Source organism: Spodoptera frugiperda, chromosome 7, assembly GCF_023101765.2.
Source record: "Spodoptera frugiperda isolate SF20-4 chromosome 7, AGI-APGP_CSIRO_Sfru_2.0, whole genome shotgun sequence".
Classification (NCBI taxonomy): domain Eukaryota; kingdom Metazoa; phylum Arthropoda; class Insecta; order Lepidoptera; family Noctuidae; genus Spodoptera; species Spodoptera frugiperda.
Genome location: NC_064218.1, coordinates 10,689,987 through 10,708,948, shown reverse-complemented (window position 1 = coordinate 10,708,948; position 18,962 = coordinate 10,689,987). Strand labels below are relative to the sequence as shown.

At 35.6% G+C, this 18,962-nt stretch overlaps 3 protein-coding genes across 3 annotated transcripts; 2 read left to right on the top strand and 1 right to left on the bottom strand.

Annotated features, from left to right (window-relative positions):
* The first annotated feature begins 2,087 nt into the window (after positions 1 to 2,087).
* Positions 2,088 to 11,013, top strand: LOC118265711 (piwi-like protein Siwi). The gene is made up of 17 exons (XM_035578792.2): positions 2,088 to 2,257; positions 2,876 to 3,148; positions 3,489 to 3,629; positions 3,872 to 4,031; positions 4,675 to 4,786; positions 5,285 to 5,410; positions 6,583 to 6,684; positions 6,828 to 7,049; positions 7,139 to 7,399; positions 7,488 to 7,630; positions 7,705 to 7,850; positions 8,058 to 8,169; positions 8,287 to 8,416; positions 8,497 to 8,734; positions 8,989 to 9,235; positions 9,422 to 9,521; positions 9,601 to 11,013. Exons 2-17 carry the CDS (start codon positions 2,878 to 2,880, stop codon positions 9,763 to 9,765), a joined length of 2,676 nt encoding a protein of 891 aa, XP_035434685.2. The 5' UTR covers positions 2,088 to 2,257; positions 2,876 to 2,877; the 3' UTR covers positions 9,766 to 11,013.
* Positions 11,014 to 12,712: 1,699 nt separating this feature from the next.
* On the bottom strand, positions 12,713 to 15,551 carry LOC118265710 (dnaJ homolog subfamily C member 2). Its single transcript, XM_035578790.2, has 2 exons — positions 14,426 to 15,551; positions 12,713 to 14,030 (listed from the first exon to the last, which is right to left on the bottom strand). The coding sequence occupies exons 1-2, from the start codon at positions 15,293 to 15,295 to the stop codon at positions 13,050 to 13,052; spliced, it is 1,851 nt and encodes a 616-aa protein (XP_035434683.1). The 5' UTR covers positions 15,296 to 15,551; the 3' UTR covers positions 12,713 to 13,049.
* A 1,016-nt stretch (positions 15,552 to 16,567) lies between these two features.
* Positions 16,568 to 18,472, top strand: LOC118266328 (pyroglutamyl-peptidase 1). Its single transcript, XM_035579736.2, has 3 exons — positions 16,568 to 17,094; positions 17,224 to 17,459; positions 17,951 to 18,472. The coding sequence occupies exons 1-3, from the start codon at positions 16,867 to 16,869 to the stop codon at positions 18,114 to 18,116; spliced, it is 630 nt and encodes a 209-aa protein (XP_035435629.2). The 5' UTR covers positions 16,568 to 16,866; the 3' UTR covers positions 18,117 to 18,472.
* Positions 18,473 to 18,962: the final 490 nt, after the last annotated feature.

Sequence of the window (18,962 nt, the reverse complement as noted above, 5' to 3'; positions counted from 1 at the left end):
TTGAGAAATCATGGATAGTCACTACTCACTACCTACATTTCTGATGTTAATTGGATTTCTTCTGTGTTCACATTCAGCCTAGGCAGGCCTACATTATGTAGTAGTAAATTGTGCCTGACTGACAGCAGTTCTTTCACCTTTTAGTGCAAAATTCAGCGGATCTAGCTAATCAATCAAACATTCAGGCTAAGCATTCATTCAGGCCGCGATTTGGACGACTACTTAATCTAGGTGGTGAGCTGTGATATACATAAGTATAAACTGCATACCTATTGCGTGTTTTAAAGTAGGTATGTTAATTAATTGCCTGCTTCTAATAATTTTGTTGGCACGCACAATTTACGACGGGCACACAAGGCACAGCGCACTACCGAAATGGGCTGCAAATACAACTGTAACTGTAATGCAAATGCATGCATTTGTGTCACATTATTTCACCACATTCAGTATCTAGGTAGGTAGGTGTGTAGTTAAATCACAGTATTGTACAATTTAATTATATTGTGGTAAAGTAGATACAACTTTATATTGATCTATGTATAACATAGTTCATACAGGCTATTTTATACACGTAACCAGCACAGCTACGTCTACCAGCTGAGGTCTGTGCCTAGGCACCTACCTATTATAGTTATGGAGGCATCTACGATATTTAAGTGGTATCTAAAACATTTTTTTAATGCTGATTATGATATAATTTTTAATCCAGTGTTTACGTTTCAAAGAGTGTTATTGCTTTGTCATCATTATTTCTGTTCTATACAATATAATTGAAAAGGCAGCTATATCGGTATATGTAGTCATATAATAACTAGACTTAATAAGCTTACTACATAAGTAAAAATTGATCACAAGATAAATCTTTTGCTTCCTAATAACCTGAGTAAAGGCAAGGTAGCCAAGGTACGGACGACTGCTGTGCCTTTAATTCCAAAGCGGGGCATTTAGAGGCCGGCTCAAGGTCACTGGCCGGCAGGTGCTCATACAATTATATTCGTTGATATGTATTTATTCCATACATGGTGTCCTACCGCAGCACCGCCAAGGCCGTTCAACAAATTACCTAAGTATTAGCTGAGATAAATATTATTTTATACTTTTTAGCTTTCAGTTTATACTTAATAGGGATAAATGTATATAGATTCTTATTATCGGTAAAAATATAGGATTCATAAATCATAATTTAGGTAGCCATGTTTCAAAACTAGTTGAACTATCTCATCGAGCAGTTAGGTCAGAAAACCTTAAAACTATTTAAATTGGATAGGAACAGTTAGTTACGAAACTTCATCATTATGAGCAGCCGGAAGACGTTGAGTGCTAGACAAAAGCCTCTTCTTTCGTCTCTTAGTTCTCCATGTAGAATGATAAATACACACCTAATCAATCAGGCAAGGCAGGCAAACAAGCTTAGATGAGTTTTATACAAAAAAATAAAGTACTTATAAAAGTCCTAAAATTGTTTTTCTGATGCATTGTTATCATTTATTTAACCGACTTCAAGAACTTCTCTATTAGACCTGTGTGTGGTTATCTCACAAATGGCTGAACAGATTTTGATGGGGTATTAAAAACTATCCTAATTACGCCCGCGATCCGCGAGTCTTGAGGTTTTCAAGGTATAGAGTGTGGACTCGGCTATCATTGTGGACATCGTTATGTCAATGAATGGATTAATAAAATCATCAGTATTGCATTTTGTTTTAAAATATAAATACACCACCTGTGGAGTTGATATATTTTGATAAAATGTGCACGTGTGTCGCTATCAATATCGAGACTACATACTACATTACTACATTAGACATTTTTGTATTGTTTGGTTGGCAAAACTAGTAACTATTTCCGGTTTTACAAGGGTTCCAAACATATGGATTGTTTCCCAAATAAATAGGGTAAATTAACCTAATGATAGTTTTATGGAAGAGGATTTTGGACATTTTAAAACATTAAAATACCTACAAAGGCTTCTTCAATATTTTTAGTTGAAAGTTCTGATGGTAACTTTTCGTAAATGTATTTTTACTGGGATTAAACTTTATGTTTAGGGATTAATATTTTAGAAAATGGCAATACTGAGTCCATACCATAGTCAAATTTGATTCTGAATGTTGTTTGTCTTGTTTGAATCTTCATTTTAGTTTCTATTCTATGGCTGCTGTTATTCTTCCTTCGCAGTTTTGTTTTTAACATTTGCAAATTTTTATATTAGCTTGTATTGTTATTTACAATCACAACAATACATATAATTACCTTGGTAAGTGTGGTAATTATCATTTTATGTATTCGAAACTAAATATATGGTCGCCATTTTTACAATGAATCTAATATTGTAATAATAATCACTACAATGAGTACTTAGTATCTAACATTTAATGAATATAGTTTACCTTACCTAGCAGTTAAATTTATTGCAGGGAAGAAATAATGTTTTATGTTATATTTTCGTCTTAGGTTTTGTATTTTTCCAGGTACCTACATGGTACATGTCCTCGTGCTCGTATTAAAAATTCTACTCAAATTAGAAATAACATTCTAATTTTATAAATTGGAAAAAATGCGCACTATAATTCTCAATCGTTTGATATTTTAACAATTTCGTAATTCTAAGCGGGTGGAAGGTAAAATGGCTACCGATATGGCGACCCGACGCTGACTTCGGGATACGTACATACCTCTTAAACATTAGAAAGTAGAGAACTAATTAAAAGATGCAAAAACTGAAAAGTTATTTCTCATGCTTTAACGGCATTAAACTTATAAAGTGGCGAGGGAGTCTGGATCTACTGTACTGTTACTTCAATGTAATGTTTTATTTCTTGGTTTGGAAACCAAGTGGTGAGAACCTGACTGATATTTTGAATTATTTGTTTAGGCATGTCCCAGCCTGGAGGAAGAGGATGGGGGCGTGGTCGGGCCGGCAGAGGCGGTGACAATGCCGGTCCTCCTCCGCGCAGACCTGGCGAGCCGGCAAGACCTGTCCCCACCCAACAACCAGTCCCTACGGGTCCTCGCCCACAGCCCCCTACGCCATGGGGCCCTCCTACAGCGCAAGCTGGCAGAGCCTCGCACAGATCTACTCCATCTACTCATCAAGAGCATCCCGGTGATGTAGATGTGCAGCAGAGAATGCAAGCGATGCAGATTGGTAATTAGTTTTAATATTATCAAGTAAATACAAATAGGTACTGCAACAAACCATCTCGGGTCATATTTCATTCAAATGATAATAATCCAATTCTGCATTGTAATGTTACAAATAATGACGCATTGCAATGTGCTGAGTATGGTAGAAATAAACTTAAATATCATTACATCAGCATGATAACTCGGACAAGTTTTAAAACAAATGTGAATGCAATTACTTTAAAGAAATAACAAGTACATGTTCATTCTATAAAACAAATCAGCGCTATGGTTAGTAAACCAAGTAAATAAATGACACAAAACTTGTGTTTATGACGTATGTTCATCTTGTTATATTTTAGCTGGAACATCGCAACCAACTGCTGCTGGAGAACCAGGCTCCGCGGTAATCGGGCGTGGCTCGCGACGTGGTGGCGGCAGGGTGCTGCCAGAGCAAATGACGATTTTGCGTACACGCCCCAGTACCATCGATTCTAAGAAGGGTAATACATTTTTAATGATTTTAACATATACTGCTGAGCAATAGGTTTACTGTGATAGTTTTGAAGAAAGGATAAGTGAAACTGATGAACTGAATTCTAAACATTGTGCCTACTGTTGCTATTTTTTTCTATATCTGGTAAAAGCTAAGCTAATTGTATTCTTTATTACGAAAGATCCAAGACTCTGAATCAGATATTTGTGGCACATAGAATAAGTATTAATTTCAATGATATTTTATTAGGTACTTCTGGCACCGTCATTGACCTTAGAAGCAATTATTTTATGGTCAAAACTACTCCACAATGGCGTCTCTACCAGTATCATGTTGATTTCTCACCGGACGAGGACAGTACTTTCATCCGTAGAGCACTTATGCGTGTCCATGCTAAAACTCTGGGCGGGTAAGTAACTTATAAGTATTAATATTCCAGTTTAAATATGGGTAATAACTATGAACTGTTAATACTAAAGAAACTTCAAATTTGACAAGATCTAAAGCTTTCCTCTCACATTTTTAGTGTATTAATTTACCATGCTTTAGTAGTACAAATCAGTAACTTCTATAAAAAATGAAATAAGTGAAACTTGGTTAAGGGACCTGGATAAGTGAGAAATCTCTACAACTGGAACTCATACAGAGGTACCTCTATTAGTGGGAAAAACGATCCTCTTTGTCTGGGATTCGGTCTTTCGATTTATCATCCTCTATAACTGAAACAGCAAGTGAATATTAAATACATAAACCTCAGTAACTGAGATACATGGTTTTGTTTGCCGACTTATTCTTATTCAATTACAATGTGCACATAAAACACAGTCTTATTTAAGAATCACACCTCTTTATCTGAAATAACCTGTATTTTCACCTCTTAATGGAACCCTCTGTAAATGAGACAAATATTTATTTTTACTTGGTTATCTGAGACACTGGGTTAGTGGAATACCTCTATAAGTGATACGAATTTAAAGACCCCATGATGTCTCACATAACAAGGTTTCACTGTATATTGTTTCTTCAGACCTAATCAATATTTTTCATTTTAGTTATTTGTTTGATGGTTCGGTGCTGTACACAGTCAAAAGGCTACATCCTGATCCCCTAGAGCTATACTCTGATAGAAAGACTGATGACCAAAGGATGAGAATATTGATAAAGGTAAGGATTTGAGAACTAGGTATATTGGTACAAAAAGAAAGAAAACTTGCTACTATTTCTTCCAATCAATGTCACAAATGAGGATGCTAAAAAGACCCAGAGTTAATTAAAATATTTTTTAACAATATAATTAGACTATAAGTAACTGGTTGCTAATACCTTATTTGCTTTGGCCAAAATCATAAAACATGTGCATGAGCATATTTTTGTATAGCAGAATTTGTGAATAATTGACGTTTTTTTTATGTTTGTTACCAATAAAAGTGATGAAGAATACGAGAATTACAAGCAATCCTATAAGATTTTCCAAGATTTTTATACTACAATAAAATAGTAAAAACTGACTGTTTATCTATTTGAGAAAAGATCAAATAAGACAAGACTATATCCCAATACAACTATTTGTTATGTTATGAATTCGACATGTTGTAACATTTGTTATGTTATGAAGTCGAACATACCATGTTGATGAATAATTAATAATGAATTGAATTGCAGCTCACATGTGATGTCGCCCCTGGAGACTACCATTACATTCAGATATTCAATATCATAATCAGAAAATGCTTTCAAATATTGGATCTACAATTGATGGGCAGAGATTATTTCGACTCTGAGGCTAAGGTAAAGTTTATTCAGAATTAATTAATCATTGAAGAAATTCTGTTATCCACTCTAACGTCCATGGATAGCACGGTATCCAAAAAAAGGAGCGTCATACGTCCGAACATACCATGTTGATGAATAATTAATAATGAATTCCAAAGCAGACGATGTTCTGTTTAACTCCCTCTAGTTTAAAATACGGTCTTGTTTGGTGAGTTTTGACTGATTATCTATACAGCTGAATAAATTGTTCGACGAAAAAATAAGACATGGCGTTGTAATATGCTTTGACAAACAAAATATAAATTTTTAAAGTTAGTTGACTCGTTTTACGCCCGTGTTGTGAAGTGTTTTTGTGAGTTCCAACAATTATGTCGTAAATACTACAGTTTTGTTTAATTTATTTTGCAAGTGTTATACATCAAAATAAACTAGAAGATTTGTGCTTTATGATGATGTATAAATATCACAGTTTTAGCTGATAAATCTAGTCTAATTTTAACTTCAAACGATTGTTTCGAAAAAAATGGCCGGTCGTATGGTGTTGGCCACTTTTAGTTTTGTTTATACATATTTTACATACTTTGCATTACAATAGTATATAAAATATCGAAATACATTTCGTAATAAGCAAAATAATACATTTTTCAAAGAGAAATATACTAAATTCATTGAAGATTCCATAATAATGTCAATGTGTTCCTCAGGTTTTTTGATGTGTAAAATTACGAGTAGTGTTTTCTTTCGATTTAATTACAATACTTAGAGTTAACCGAATATAATCATATATACATCAAAAGAAAGGGTAATGAGTCTAGTTTGTTGTAAAAATATTTTATTGATAAAATATGCAATAGTTGTGCCGTATATTCTAAAAAGGTAGAAATAATTCTGTTTTTTTTTCTGTGTTTCATGTTTAACCCGTTTTATTGTATTTTAAAGATTAACTAAAGATTTTAAAAAATCGTTAAGATTGATCAGTATTCTTCTATCTTTTTTTGGTATTCTTTTCTTTATTCTAGGCATTACGGTTCAGTAGCTATATAGGTTTTTTGTTACGACGAACTTGCGAGTCGCGCGCGGTTCGGATGCCGTGCGCGGCTGGACGTTAGAGAGATAAACGGTTGCGCGGGCCGGACGTTAGAGTGGTTATAAGAGGATAAATTCAGACATTGTGTATTTCATTGCAGGTTGACATTCCTGAATATAGACTTCAGATCTGGCCTGGATATAAAACTACCATTAACCAGTATGAAGATCGACTGTTAATGGTTACTGAAATTACTCACAAAGTAAGTATGTTTAGAAATTTTTTTTAGCTATTTAATAGTATGGCGTTTGGCCACCATCTCGTCTAGTGGTAAGCAATGATGTGGCCGATTTTTTAAATTTACTCTTTATAATGGTTATCTAATTTTGATTGAACTGTCTATAGGTTCTTCGGCTAGATACTGTACTGCAAATGTTAAGTGACTATGCTGCAAGTAAAGGCGGAAATTACAAAAAGATATTTTTAGAAGATATTGTGGGGAAAATTGTAATGACAACTTACAACAAGAAGACATACAGAGTGGATGATGTGTCGTGGCAAGTGTCGCCAAAGTCTACATTCAAAATGAGAGATGAGACCATCACTTACGTTGATTATTACAGAAAGGTATTTGTTAATAATTACGAAATGATACATCAATATTATTGTATATTAAAATATAATTTTCATAATTTCCGTGTTTGTCAAATTTCCAGAAATACAAGATCAATATTCAGGATACTGCCCAGCCATTGTTAATCTCGCGATCCAAGCCACGTGATATTCGTGCTGGAATGCCTGAATTAGTATATTTGGTACCAGAGCTATGTCGACAGACGGGACTCACGGACGAAATGAGGTCCAATTTCAAACTGATGAAGGCTTTGGATGCCCACACTAAGATCGGACCAGATGTTCGCATACAAAAGCTGATGGCATTCAATCAAAGATTGACAAGAAACCCTGAAGTGGTTAAGGTATAATTTGATACATATTATTTTCTAACAATACATACTTTGTTGCTTAATTTGTTAAGACAATGATTAATACTAAAACACTTTATAGGAAATGGGTGAATGGGACCTTACATTATCAAACGAACTGATCAAGATCAAAGGTCGTCAACTGCCGCCAGAAAATATTGTGCAAGGCAATAACAATCGCTACCCAGCTGGACACACCACTGACGGGTGGACCCAGGATATGCGGTAAATCTACATTTTACAAGTATTAGTATTTGAGCCAAAAACATATTTTTAATGTGTTTATTTACGTATGTCAGATCGAAGCCTCTGTTGGAGATTGCTCAGCTGTCGTCGTGGGTAGTTATAACTCCAGAGAGGCAGCGCCGTGAAACTGAAGGCTTTGTAGACTTGATTATGAAGACAGCTGGAGGTGTAGGTTTCCGTATGCCTCGACCAGAAGTAGGTGGGTACTAGTTTTTTTATATAGTGCGACATATTAATCACCTTATGATAAGCAATTGGCACCACCCATGTATGCGAGACATATGGCAAGAACACTAAAGCCGGCCCATTCATGGCGAAGCTCAAACAGCATGGTTCGAAAAAACAGTAAATAATTATATGTATTATCTGCCTTGTTGATATAAAATTGGTTTATTTATTTTTTTAGTAACTATCCGGAATGATAGTTCTATGGAATACGCAAACGCCTGCGAGAACTCCATCGCGCGGAAAAATCCTGCAATGCTCCTGGTTGTTCTAGGTCGTAAAGTTACTGATCGGTGAGTGTTTACATTTTAAGTTGTTACAAAATACATGTTAACACTTGTTAATGATGGTTCATTCTGTTCATATTCTTGTTATGGAAGAGAGCATGTATAAATGTTAATAATTTCCAGCTATGAGGCGATTAAGAAGAAGTGCACAGTGGACCGTGCGATCCCAACGCAGGTTGTGTGCGCCCGAAATATGACATCCAAATCGGCTATGTCTATTGCCACCAAAGTAGCTATCCAGATTAATTGCAAGGTAATTAATTATTATTAAGGTCTCAAAATTTAAGTTTGTAAATGTATGTTGACAAACATTTGACTCGTTTTTTTTTCTAGCTTGGTGGTGCTCCATGGAGAGTGGACATACCTCTTCAAAACATACTCGTTATAGGTTACGATGTATGCCACGACACTCGGTCCAAGGAGAAGAGTTTTGGCGGATTTGTTGCTTCATTGGATCGCTACTTGACGCGTTACTTTTCAGCTGTCAACTCTCATACTTCTGGAGAAGAATTGAGCTCGCACATGAGTTTCAATGTTGGCTCAGCCCTCAAGAAGTTTAGAGAAGTTAATGGTTAGTAGTAAGATCATTACAGCTTCATACATTGGGCCTTTTCTGAAAGTGCCAACGAAAAATAGTCAGTTGCTCCTCTCAGTTCTTTTCTCTGATATAAGTTAATTTGAGTTTAACTCTAAAATATATTTTTTAATGCGTTCTGCTAGAGCATGCATCCCATCAGAATGCTTTTCTCGAAATAAATATTATTATCTTTCAGAAAGTTAATATTCATTTCATTTTATTCATTGTTTTTTTTTATCTACTTGTAGGAACATTGCCAAGCAGGGTTTTCATATATCGTGATGGCGTTGGTGATGGACAAATCCCTTATGTTCACTCTCATGAGGTGGGAGAGATAAAGAAGAAGTTGGCTGAAATTTACGCCGGTGAAGAATATAAAATGGCGTTTATAATCGTATCGAAGCGCATCAATACGCGCATCTTCTTGGATCGTGGACGTGGCGAGAACCCACGCCCCGGTACTGTCGTGGACGACGTAGTCACCCAACCTGAGCGGTAAGAACATCAATAATATAGTAGATAATAATCACGCCTTTTGTTTACAAGTTAAAAACCATCACATCACCGGCTCTTTACCTTGTCAATCATTTTGTTGCGTAATCATATGCTGTGTTACTTCTCCCCAGCATAATTTTGTTATATTCTAGGATGGTAATAAAGATGATTTTAATTTATTTACAGCTACGATTTTTATTTGGTATCGCAAAACGTACGCGAAGGCACTATTTCGCCCACTTCATACAATGTAATCGAAGATTCCACAGGAATGCATCCAGACCGGGTAAATATTTATTCAACTCTATTGTAGTTAATTTTGTGTTAAGTTTCAAGGTGGTCTAACAAAGAATAATTATTTTCAGATGCAATGGTTGACGTATAAAATGACCCACTTGTACTACAATTGTTCCTCGCAAGTACGCGTCCCCGCCGTGTGCCAGTACGCACACAAGCTCGCTTTCTTGGCGGCCAACAGCCTCCACAGCCAGCCGCATTATTCCCTAACTGACACCTTATATTTCCTGTAAATGAAAAGATAGGTAAATACCTATCTTTTCATTTATCATCCTTTAAAAGTAGGCATTTGCCTACTTTTAAATATTTACTTTTTCATTATTTTCTACATTCTGTGATTTGTGAAAATCTCAAAACTTTTGAATATTTTCATATAATGAGTATCGAGTATGGTGTGATACTACATTTTGTATTAGCTCTAAGAAAATATGTGACTGTTTAGATTATAAGGACTTGGCTGGGTTTGATATTGAATATCAGACCTTCAACCTCTTGTTTGCGGTTTATTATATGAGATGAGATGGTTATATACATTATCTCGCTCTGATCTGCATTCCGGCAGACCAAGACTTATAAAATACTCTTAAGTACAAATTCCTCAAATTTGATACTTTGAACTTTGTGTACTAAAATTGTCAAGTAAGCCGGGTGTGATAAACATACCTCCTTTATTTTTTTATTAGTAGTTTGTAAGGTTTTTTGTATTAACATTAATACTTAATGTTTTTGACGTGACTATGACTACCTCCAAGAAATGACTGTGTTGACAACAGCTAGTCATATTTACCACCGATTGAGACATGTTTGATTTTGATGAATGTTTACAATAGTGATTGAAGATGATTGTGGTTCCCACATTATCAACCAGTGATGTTAATTACATAATGTTCACCTACCAAACTGTTCCTAAGAACTAATTAAACATGTTATTTTGTGTTAAGCATTTTTATAAAATAAAGGCCTATATTGTATAGCCTAAAAACGCTGAACGTTTAGAAATTGCCGTAGGCATTTCTCATTTTTTGGTAAAATGTTGCCATATGATTGCCATGGGCATATAAATTTATTTTGTAAGTTTAGATTAAGTGTTACCTTTTTTATTTCAAAAGTTTATATCATATTAGTCATGACATTCCAAATGAGTATTATCGTAATTTTGTTAGTCTTTTCTTGCTTTGTCTTTTTTTAAGAGTTTCATACAGACATAACCTCACCCCCGTTTCCCGTGAGGGTAGGCAGAGACTATGACTATCAAAATTAGTTTCAAATAAATCCTGGTAGCTAACTGACCATAACGGTGACTAAGTATGAACATTCTACAAAATGCTTGTTTTTATTTACCAAACTATTTTTACGTAACTTACGGTGCTTGTCAGAGTTGTATTTTATGTAAGTAGTGAGGAAGAAGTTGATTATTACGTCATAATTGGCAACTACCAACACCTTTTTTGTACTTATTACATTTTCTTACTAAATAGAAATGTGTTTTATTTTTTAACCTAAGCTTAAAATGGAAGCTCATGGACGTGTTTATTCTGCCCATCCTCACCTGTGGTGCACAGACCTGGTCTTTGACAAAATACCGTAAAATGGGGTGAATAGGGGCAGAAGAGGGGTGAATATTCACCCCCTCTGTCCCTATTCACCCCATTTTACTGTATCGGAAGTCCACGCTCAAGGTTTGCCAGCGAGACATGGAGCGCAGTATTTTAGGAGTCCGGTTATCGGATGGAATAAGAAACTCCACACTGCGCTCCAAAAGACCAAAACCCAAATCGCAGACGTTGGTCAGAAAGCCGCAAGCTTGAAGTTTTGAACTGGACTATGTTAGACATGCGGACGAGAGGAATACAAATTCTTATTTGGAATTTGCTAAATTAAAAATTTAGCAAATAAAGATGATTTTGAAATTGCCAATTTCTCTTTACGATTGTACTTATCAAATTATTAATTTATGAGAATTTTGTAAACAATTTAACCTTTCTAGGTAGCTAATAAACCAGAGTTTCTAAAACGCTAATAATTAATAGTTAATAAAACGCTTAGTGACGAGTACTATTGATCAAGTGATACAAAAAAAAATTTTGATAAGAATCAATTTGCTATTTTTAATTTTAAAACAAATGAAATTTCTGCCATTATTAGTATTAAAATAAATGATTACTGATTTATTGGCAACTGATGAAAACTAAAGATACATAAATTAATATACTTTTATTAAATTGTTTTATTTTATTTTATCTTTAACTGTATTGGCTTAACTGTAAAATTATGCATGTTTTTTGTAATAAATAAATAGATTAGCAGAGTATAACGACACCAAAAGCTGTCGGCGTGTCGTTTTAGTACATTTTATTGTAATATGCATGAACGCATGTGTTGAAGGAGTCTGGTTAGTTTACAGACATTCAAAGTTTAATTGAATGAAATACATATGTTACGACCATCGGGTACCCAATGCATACATAACATACATAACATCACGCCTTTAATCCCCGAAGGGGTAGGCAGGGTGCACATTATGGCTTATATATTGGCAGTACCCAATGTTACCATTATTATTGTACGGCAATTGCCATTTTCTACGGTAATTGGACCATTTTGAATAATGTAGGGTTTACAGCAACAAATGTATTGCAGTAGCAAAATCTACCGTAATTTGCCAAACTGTAATATACCTACTAGGAAAAGGAATAAATTAATAACATCCGAAGTGAATGTATTATTATTGACCAAAGAATTTGTTCAATACTATGGTGAAGGTCATTATAAAAATGAAAATGTTGATAATATGGCGTTTAAATATAAGCTAGTTCGAAAACAGATTTCCTCAAATAATCAAAGCAATTTTCCCTGCCAAACACAGCAGAGCCGTACAAAATTTCTTGCTGGCAACACTGACGTTTGGTCGTCGTTGGGGATCCGACCACGGCGGACTCGTATTAATAAATTAGAATTCTCTTTTAACTCTATCTGTGATGAGAATTGTCAGGTCAACCGCTCAACACACGCTACAATTTGGCGGTCGGGCTTGACTAAATCAAGAGGTGTATTACGGGCTTATGTAACTCACGCTTGTTCAAGGAATACTGCTTTGCAAGCCCGAACTTTTCAAAGCTCAAATTGATTGTCACAAAATGAAGCACAGGTCCATAATTCTAGTAAATAATACAAGTGATATGAATTTGAGTATTTTATGAATTTATGATACACAACTTATTCTGTAGCAGTGAAAAAATATGATTTATTGATAAAATATCCCAGGGTACTTCTTAGCCATCAGAAACAGCATTAAAATTTTAATTAAAAAAGAAAACTGTAATTTATTTCATAGTTATACTAATTGATGAAGCATTAACAATTATTGAAATTGCTATAAACGCTTCTGTCATGAGCCAACAGCATAATATAACTTTACCAATGTAAATATAATTTACAATACCCATATTTATCTACTTTGGTCGTTTACTTGTGGCAGATGGTAAACAATTTGATATAGAACTAACCAAGGTGTGTGTTATTTCGCAAGGTTGGCGGCTTGTTTTTTTGCTTTTACTAATTCAACTAGCTCCTTGTATCGTTTCATGCAGTCTTTTTTTGTACGGTTCGGTATACAGTCCGCTATTTTCTCCCACCGCTCCGGCGTACTAACGGGGAAGGTTTTAATGGCTTGTTCAAGTAACTCTTGTTCCGTTTTCGTCCACGCTTTGTCCTCTGGCTTGGTAGCCTCTTCCGGTTTCGGCGTAGTGGTACCGTTCACTATTTTCGCGGGGTTGTCACTTTTAGATATTCCACTGTCATCAATATGGTTATGACCTTTTTTCTTTTCTTTTTCAAACTGATCAAAGGCTTCTTCATTAGCAGCTTTTTTAAGAGTGCTTTTCGAGAAATCTGAACTTTGCAAATCTTTAGCCTTGTTTAAAACATCTTTCGCTACAAACCTCCTCCCATCAGCAAATGTACCATGTTGGTTTAAGAAGTTTGCCACTACCTCCCAGCGCTGGTTAGTTCCTGCTGGGAATAGATTTACAGCCTTAATCAGGAGTTGTGTCATCTCAACAGTCCACTCGATTGGTTGCTTTAGTGCAGATTCCTTCCTAGCCTTCTGTTCTTCCACCCTTTTGTTCTCAAATATGGCTTTTCTCTCGGCTTCTAGTTTGTCCTCTGTTTCTTTCACAGTTTTGACAAAAGCTTCCCTGCCATTACTCTCTAGTTGCTTCACTAAGTCCTGTAGTTCTACTACTTTCAGCATTTCACATATTTTCTCTACAGCTGCCATATGAGATACAGTTTCATCTTCAGTATTGGCATAGTAATTGTTAGCTTTACAGATATCTCGGAGAGCTTTCTTCTCTTTGCGCAAGTTCTTCTTCTGCTGCTCGCGTTCCGCCCTCGCGGCCTCAATGCGCGCGCGCTCCGCCTCTTCAGCCTTTTGCTTGGCAAGTTGTGCTTCCTTCATGAGACGTTCTTCTTCAGCTTTCTTAGCTTGTACTGCATCCTGCAAATGTTAAAATTGAAAATTAATTACAGTAAACATTTGTATAAATGTATGTATGTATATGCAAATCAACATAATACTAGCACTAAGTGTATGTTTTATAGTACTTTAATCTTCTTTCATGTTTATCATCAAAAATATCATAACATGCAAAAATATCAATAGGTAAAGGTACAAATTTTGTAATAAATATTAACTTTAAATTGAAATATGTAATATGGTAAAGCTATGTATGATTTGTATACTTTATTGTCAAAAGTAGTATACATTTTATTGGAGCAGTCAGGGGGCAACAATGGTTGGGAGATTTGAATTGAAATTCTGTTCAATATAAAATCCAAGTGGTGTTTATTTATTTAAGCTCCGTAGTTAATGGAAGCTGTTTTGTAGCTTACCTGTCTAGCTCGTTTGGCAGCTAATTTTTTATCCTTATCCTCCTGTTTGAACCGCTGGATCCTGGGGTCATTAGCATATGCCAGATCCACCAAGCTTCTTATTCTAGCCATCTCTTCTTTCTTCAACTTGGCCCTTGCAGCCTTGTTCTGCTTTTCAATCCACCTTCTCTCCTCTCTGTCTGCTCCTCTCTCCTTCTCTTCTTCATCAAGATAAGAGAATTCTCGCCATGACTCAAATTCATACCAAAAAGCATAAAATCTTTCAACCTGTTCCCGGGTGCTGTTTTCGTCACCTAGTAAAGGCACATTCCTTTTCTCAGACCACCGTGCATTGGACTCAAAATGTTTAGTAAAAGATTTATAGAAGCCGTCTCTTTTGATATCACTTTGTGAGGGTACGGTGTCATCGATAGTGGGGTCTATCGAGTCGTAGGACCTGCGTTTGACTGGAGTTCCCAATATTTCATACGCCTTTGTAATGCACGTAAAGTAATCGTCGTCGCTGCGGATCTCCTCTCCCTGCGCCTTGCGCTTGTCGGGGTGGTGCTTCAGTACCTTCTGCCGGTAAGCACGTTTTATGTCGTCATCTGTCGCTTTGTAACGCAAGGTCTTAATACCTAGGACAGCATAGTGGTCTTGCATCTTCCAATCTTTGGGATCTAAACTCCGAAGGTACTCGACGTCATCGTCAAAAATGACTTCTTCTGTCTTTTCATTGGACTTTAACGTTTGGAACAATGCATCGCCACCATGGCATTTTACATTGTAATATCTAAGGAATGCCGCACCAGCGCACTCCACTCTTCTCTTTACAAAAGGGCAAGGGATTGCCACCATTCTACTGCTGTCTCCGGAATCTCCGTCCGTCATTTTAGAAACGATAGAATACTTAAAATTGGACAAAGCACTAACATAACCTACAAACAAGGTAAACACCTTCCAACTTAACTGGACTCTGATATCTAGTTTTGTAGTTACTACAACGCTAACACTTTAATTAGACATATAGTTATACGATTACATTTACAACTATTATCACGTACATTTTACAAGACAAAACGCGCCATGAAATTATAGCAGTGGTCTCGATTTCGAATGTCAAACCAGCTAATCCGTCAAACGTCAAAGCAAATCACGTCTGTGAAATCGGTATTTTAGAGTTGCCCTATCATTTCACCTCAAATAGTAACTTTGTGCCAAAGTAGAATTTTTTTATTGAATTTGAAGTTTGAGACATACAACTAACAGTACTTACTAAATAAATCAACATAAAATAAAAATTTAATAAGTTATTAAGTATGTAATGTGTATGTTAGAAAAATCTATTTAAAAAAGTAAATGTGTCCAAGTCTACTTGATTATACAATATACATACCCTTCCCCTGTATTTGAAATAGATTTTATTTTATCAGTATCGATATTCATTCGTAAAAGTAAAATAATTCTTAATTTTTATAAACACAATACCCATTGGGAATGATTTAAAGTAGCCCGCAAAATTTAAAATTTCATACAATTTACAGAGTCTTGCAGCATTTAAACAAACAAAAAAATAGTTTGTAGGTCTATGTTTACAGCTTGATTAATATCGATAATAAAACAACAAAAACTCAAAGATATCTATATGACCACATGTTTTCTCAAGGCTGCTCTGCTTTGAGAACACAAGAGTATTTAGAAAAAATATAAATATTTCCATTTAGGCCGGCAACGCACTTGTAACGCACCTGATGTTTCGGGTGCCCATGGGCAGCAGTGATTGCATACCATCAGGTGATCCGTCTACCCGTTTACCGGTTTATACCATAAAAAAAGAAAATAATCTTAAAAAATAAATACCTGTACTCCTGGATATACCCGTGGCACCCCATTTCAATAAATAATTGACGCATCTGACCTAGATTTTATAAACTTAGTTATATTGGAACCTGAAAGGACTGAAACGTTTGCGTATATTAACTTATTTTAAAACGTTTCAGTCCTTCATTTAATAAAAACTACCTAAATAAAAATTTTACCATGTGCTTTGAATTAAATAATAATAATGAGACTAGAGTTTGGGTTTTCCTATGGTAACTGGTAGTAAGTTGTTATAGAAATAAACCAAGGAATTAGGTTTATCTTAAGTATTTACCTACTTACCTAAGTGCCACAATTTGTCAAACATGTTGTTTATTGTAAATATAATATAACATAAAACTTTAGTGTTACTGATCGACTGACACACAACGCATAGAAAAATTGGGGAAAAGTTAGTTACATATTATAAATTTAATGAAGTTAAGGAAATTTTTATCAATTAATGTGGTTACACCACTCATTCATTCCTGTTACCTACGTCATTAACAGGTATAGTATTTATATGCGTTGGGTTATTCTTTCATCGCAGTACCGTCATAGGCACGACCGCCGCATATTGATTCTACGTCTTGTTTTTCAAAATGGGTACCAAAAGAGTTTTATTGACAGGATTCGGCCCTTTTCAAGAAGTTAAAGCTAATGTAAGTTGGGAAGCTGTAGAATCAGTGAACGCTGTAAGAATTAACAACAGAGATACAAAGAGTATAAAAAGTAGCGAAGACATAGAATTGTTTAAAGAGAAAATAGAAGTGCGTTACGACGTTGTCGAAGAACATGTGCCTGAGCTTTGGACAAAATACCAACCAGACGTGAGTAACTACTAAAATGTTACATCATCAGCCCATGACAATCGTCTGCTCCCTTACATGAGCGGGGTTTACTAGAATAAATAATCTTATGCTTGTTGCAGTTTGGGTTAATTTTGATTTTATTTTCAGTTAACTATCCACGTTGGTGTACACGGAGAGTCTTTTTTAAGCTTAGAATCTCAAGCATCGAGGACAGGATACACTTACGAAGACAACACGAAATCTTGTCCCGTGGACAACAAGCACTCGCGTGATGGACCAGACTTTATCTGCACTGAGTTGTGCCTACATAAAGTAAAGGAAGAGTTTAATACAATTTCCCCGGTTGAAGGGCTTAAAGCTGAAGTATCTAACTGTGCTGGCAAGTGAGTAATAAAACCTGATTTTACTACTCATCACCATTATCATCAGCCAGAAGATGTCCACTGCTGACGCTGACGGACGACAGCTCGTCACCTGAGCATCCAATAGTGGATGCTCAGGTGTCGTCTCGTGTGGATGCTCAGGCCGAGCTGTCGTCCGACGTGGAAGACCAAAGGGGAGGCCTTTCTCCAGCAGTGGACGTCTTCTGGATGATGATAATGGTGCTTTCCCGCGACTACGACGATGACATCGTTCCACCTAGCAGGAGGATTTTTCTAGTAGCTTAGATAAATATCCAGGTGATTTAAGTAGTCCCTATTTGATGGATCTGTTTGTCGAAATGTAAATGAAGGTTTTTTTTTTTAAATAAATAATCATAATAACATTTCGAATAATCCGATATTTAATGAAAAAAAAAATACCTAAAGCGTTTACCGGCTAGTATGGTTCTCTACTTATAACAACATATTCTTCATAAGACAATTTGTTACAGATTTATCTGCGAGTACACATACTACACGTCTCTTGTCCATGACACAAACTGCCGACAGAGGACTTTATTCATTCATGTTCCGGTAGATGGATGTCCCGAGCAGATTGCTCTATGCCTTGAGCGCATCGTGGAGATCTGTCTAGAACAACTGAGCAGTTCCTCCTAGTTTGCGGCTTCGACTAATAATACTGTCTCAACACTGCACGATAGCGTGTTGTTAATAAATTTGTGTTGAGATATTGTATAACCCTCCTTCTGGCGCACTCAAGTGATTATTAAGTAACTTATCTATATAATTATATTGATTTGGCTAAGGTTTATACTACCTACTCCGTTATTTGGGATTTTTGGTTACCGACTTCCCAAAAAGAAGGAGGTTCTCAATTCGGCTGGTATATTTTTATGTACCTTTTTTGATGTACTTGTTTGTTTTGGATAGGATAACAATCTTGTACTACTTATGTATGTTACTCATTATATTTTTTCTTATTCAGATGGATAAATAAAAAAATAATAAGAAAATACCTTTATTTTTATTATCTTGTGTTTTACCTCACCCGATTCTGTCTTCTGTATGCCATAGCATTCTACTGTAGGACGAAGAGTACAATAAGTATAGGGGCAGTATAATATCTATTCTATTTATTTCTTTCTCGTCAAACTAAATAACATTTGATGCTTCATACCGCATTTGATCATGTAACTTAATCGGAGGATCCACCCAATTTGATGTAATTTTTTAATGGGGATATGATGAGTAATCGTGCGTAAAGGCTCATGTACACCATACCACTACCGCGTCTCCCTCGCACCGCCACCGCGTTGATATCCTGTGTAACCAAAAATGTGGACAAGAGCAAGAGCTTCAATATTATTTAGTGAGTCACGCTAGCGATCACAAGATCAACGAGGCAGTGAAATATGCGTAGACATTAGTCTTGAAAAATAAAAATATCAAGACTGTTTAAGCAGCCTAAAGTCAGCTCTTGATTTTTTAAATTTGCCGCCTTTA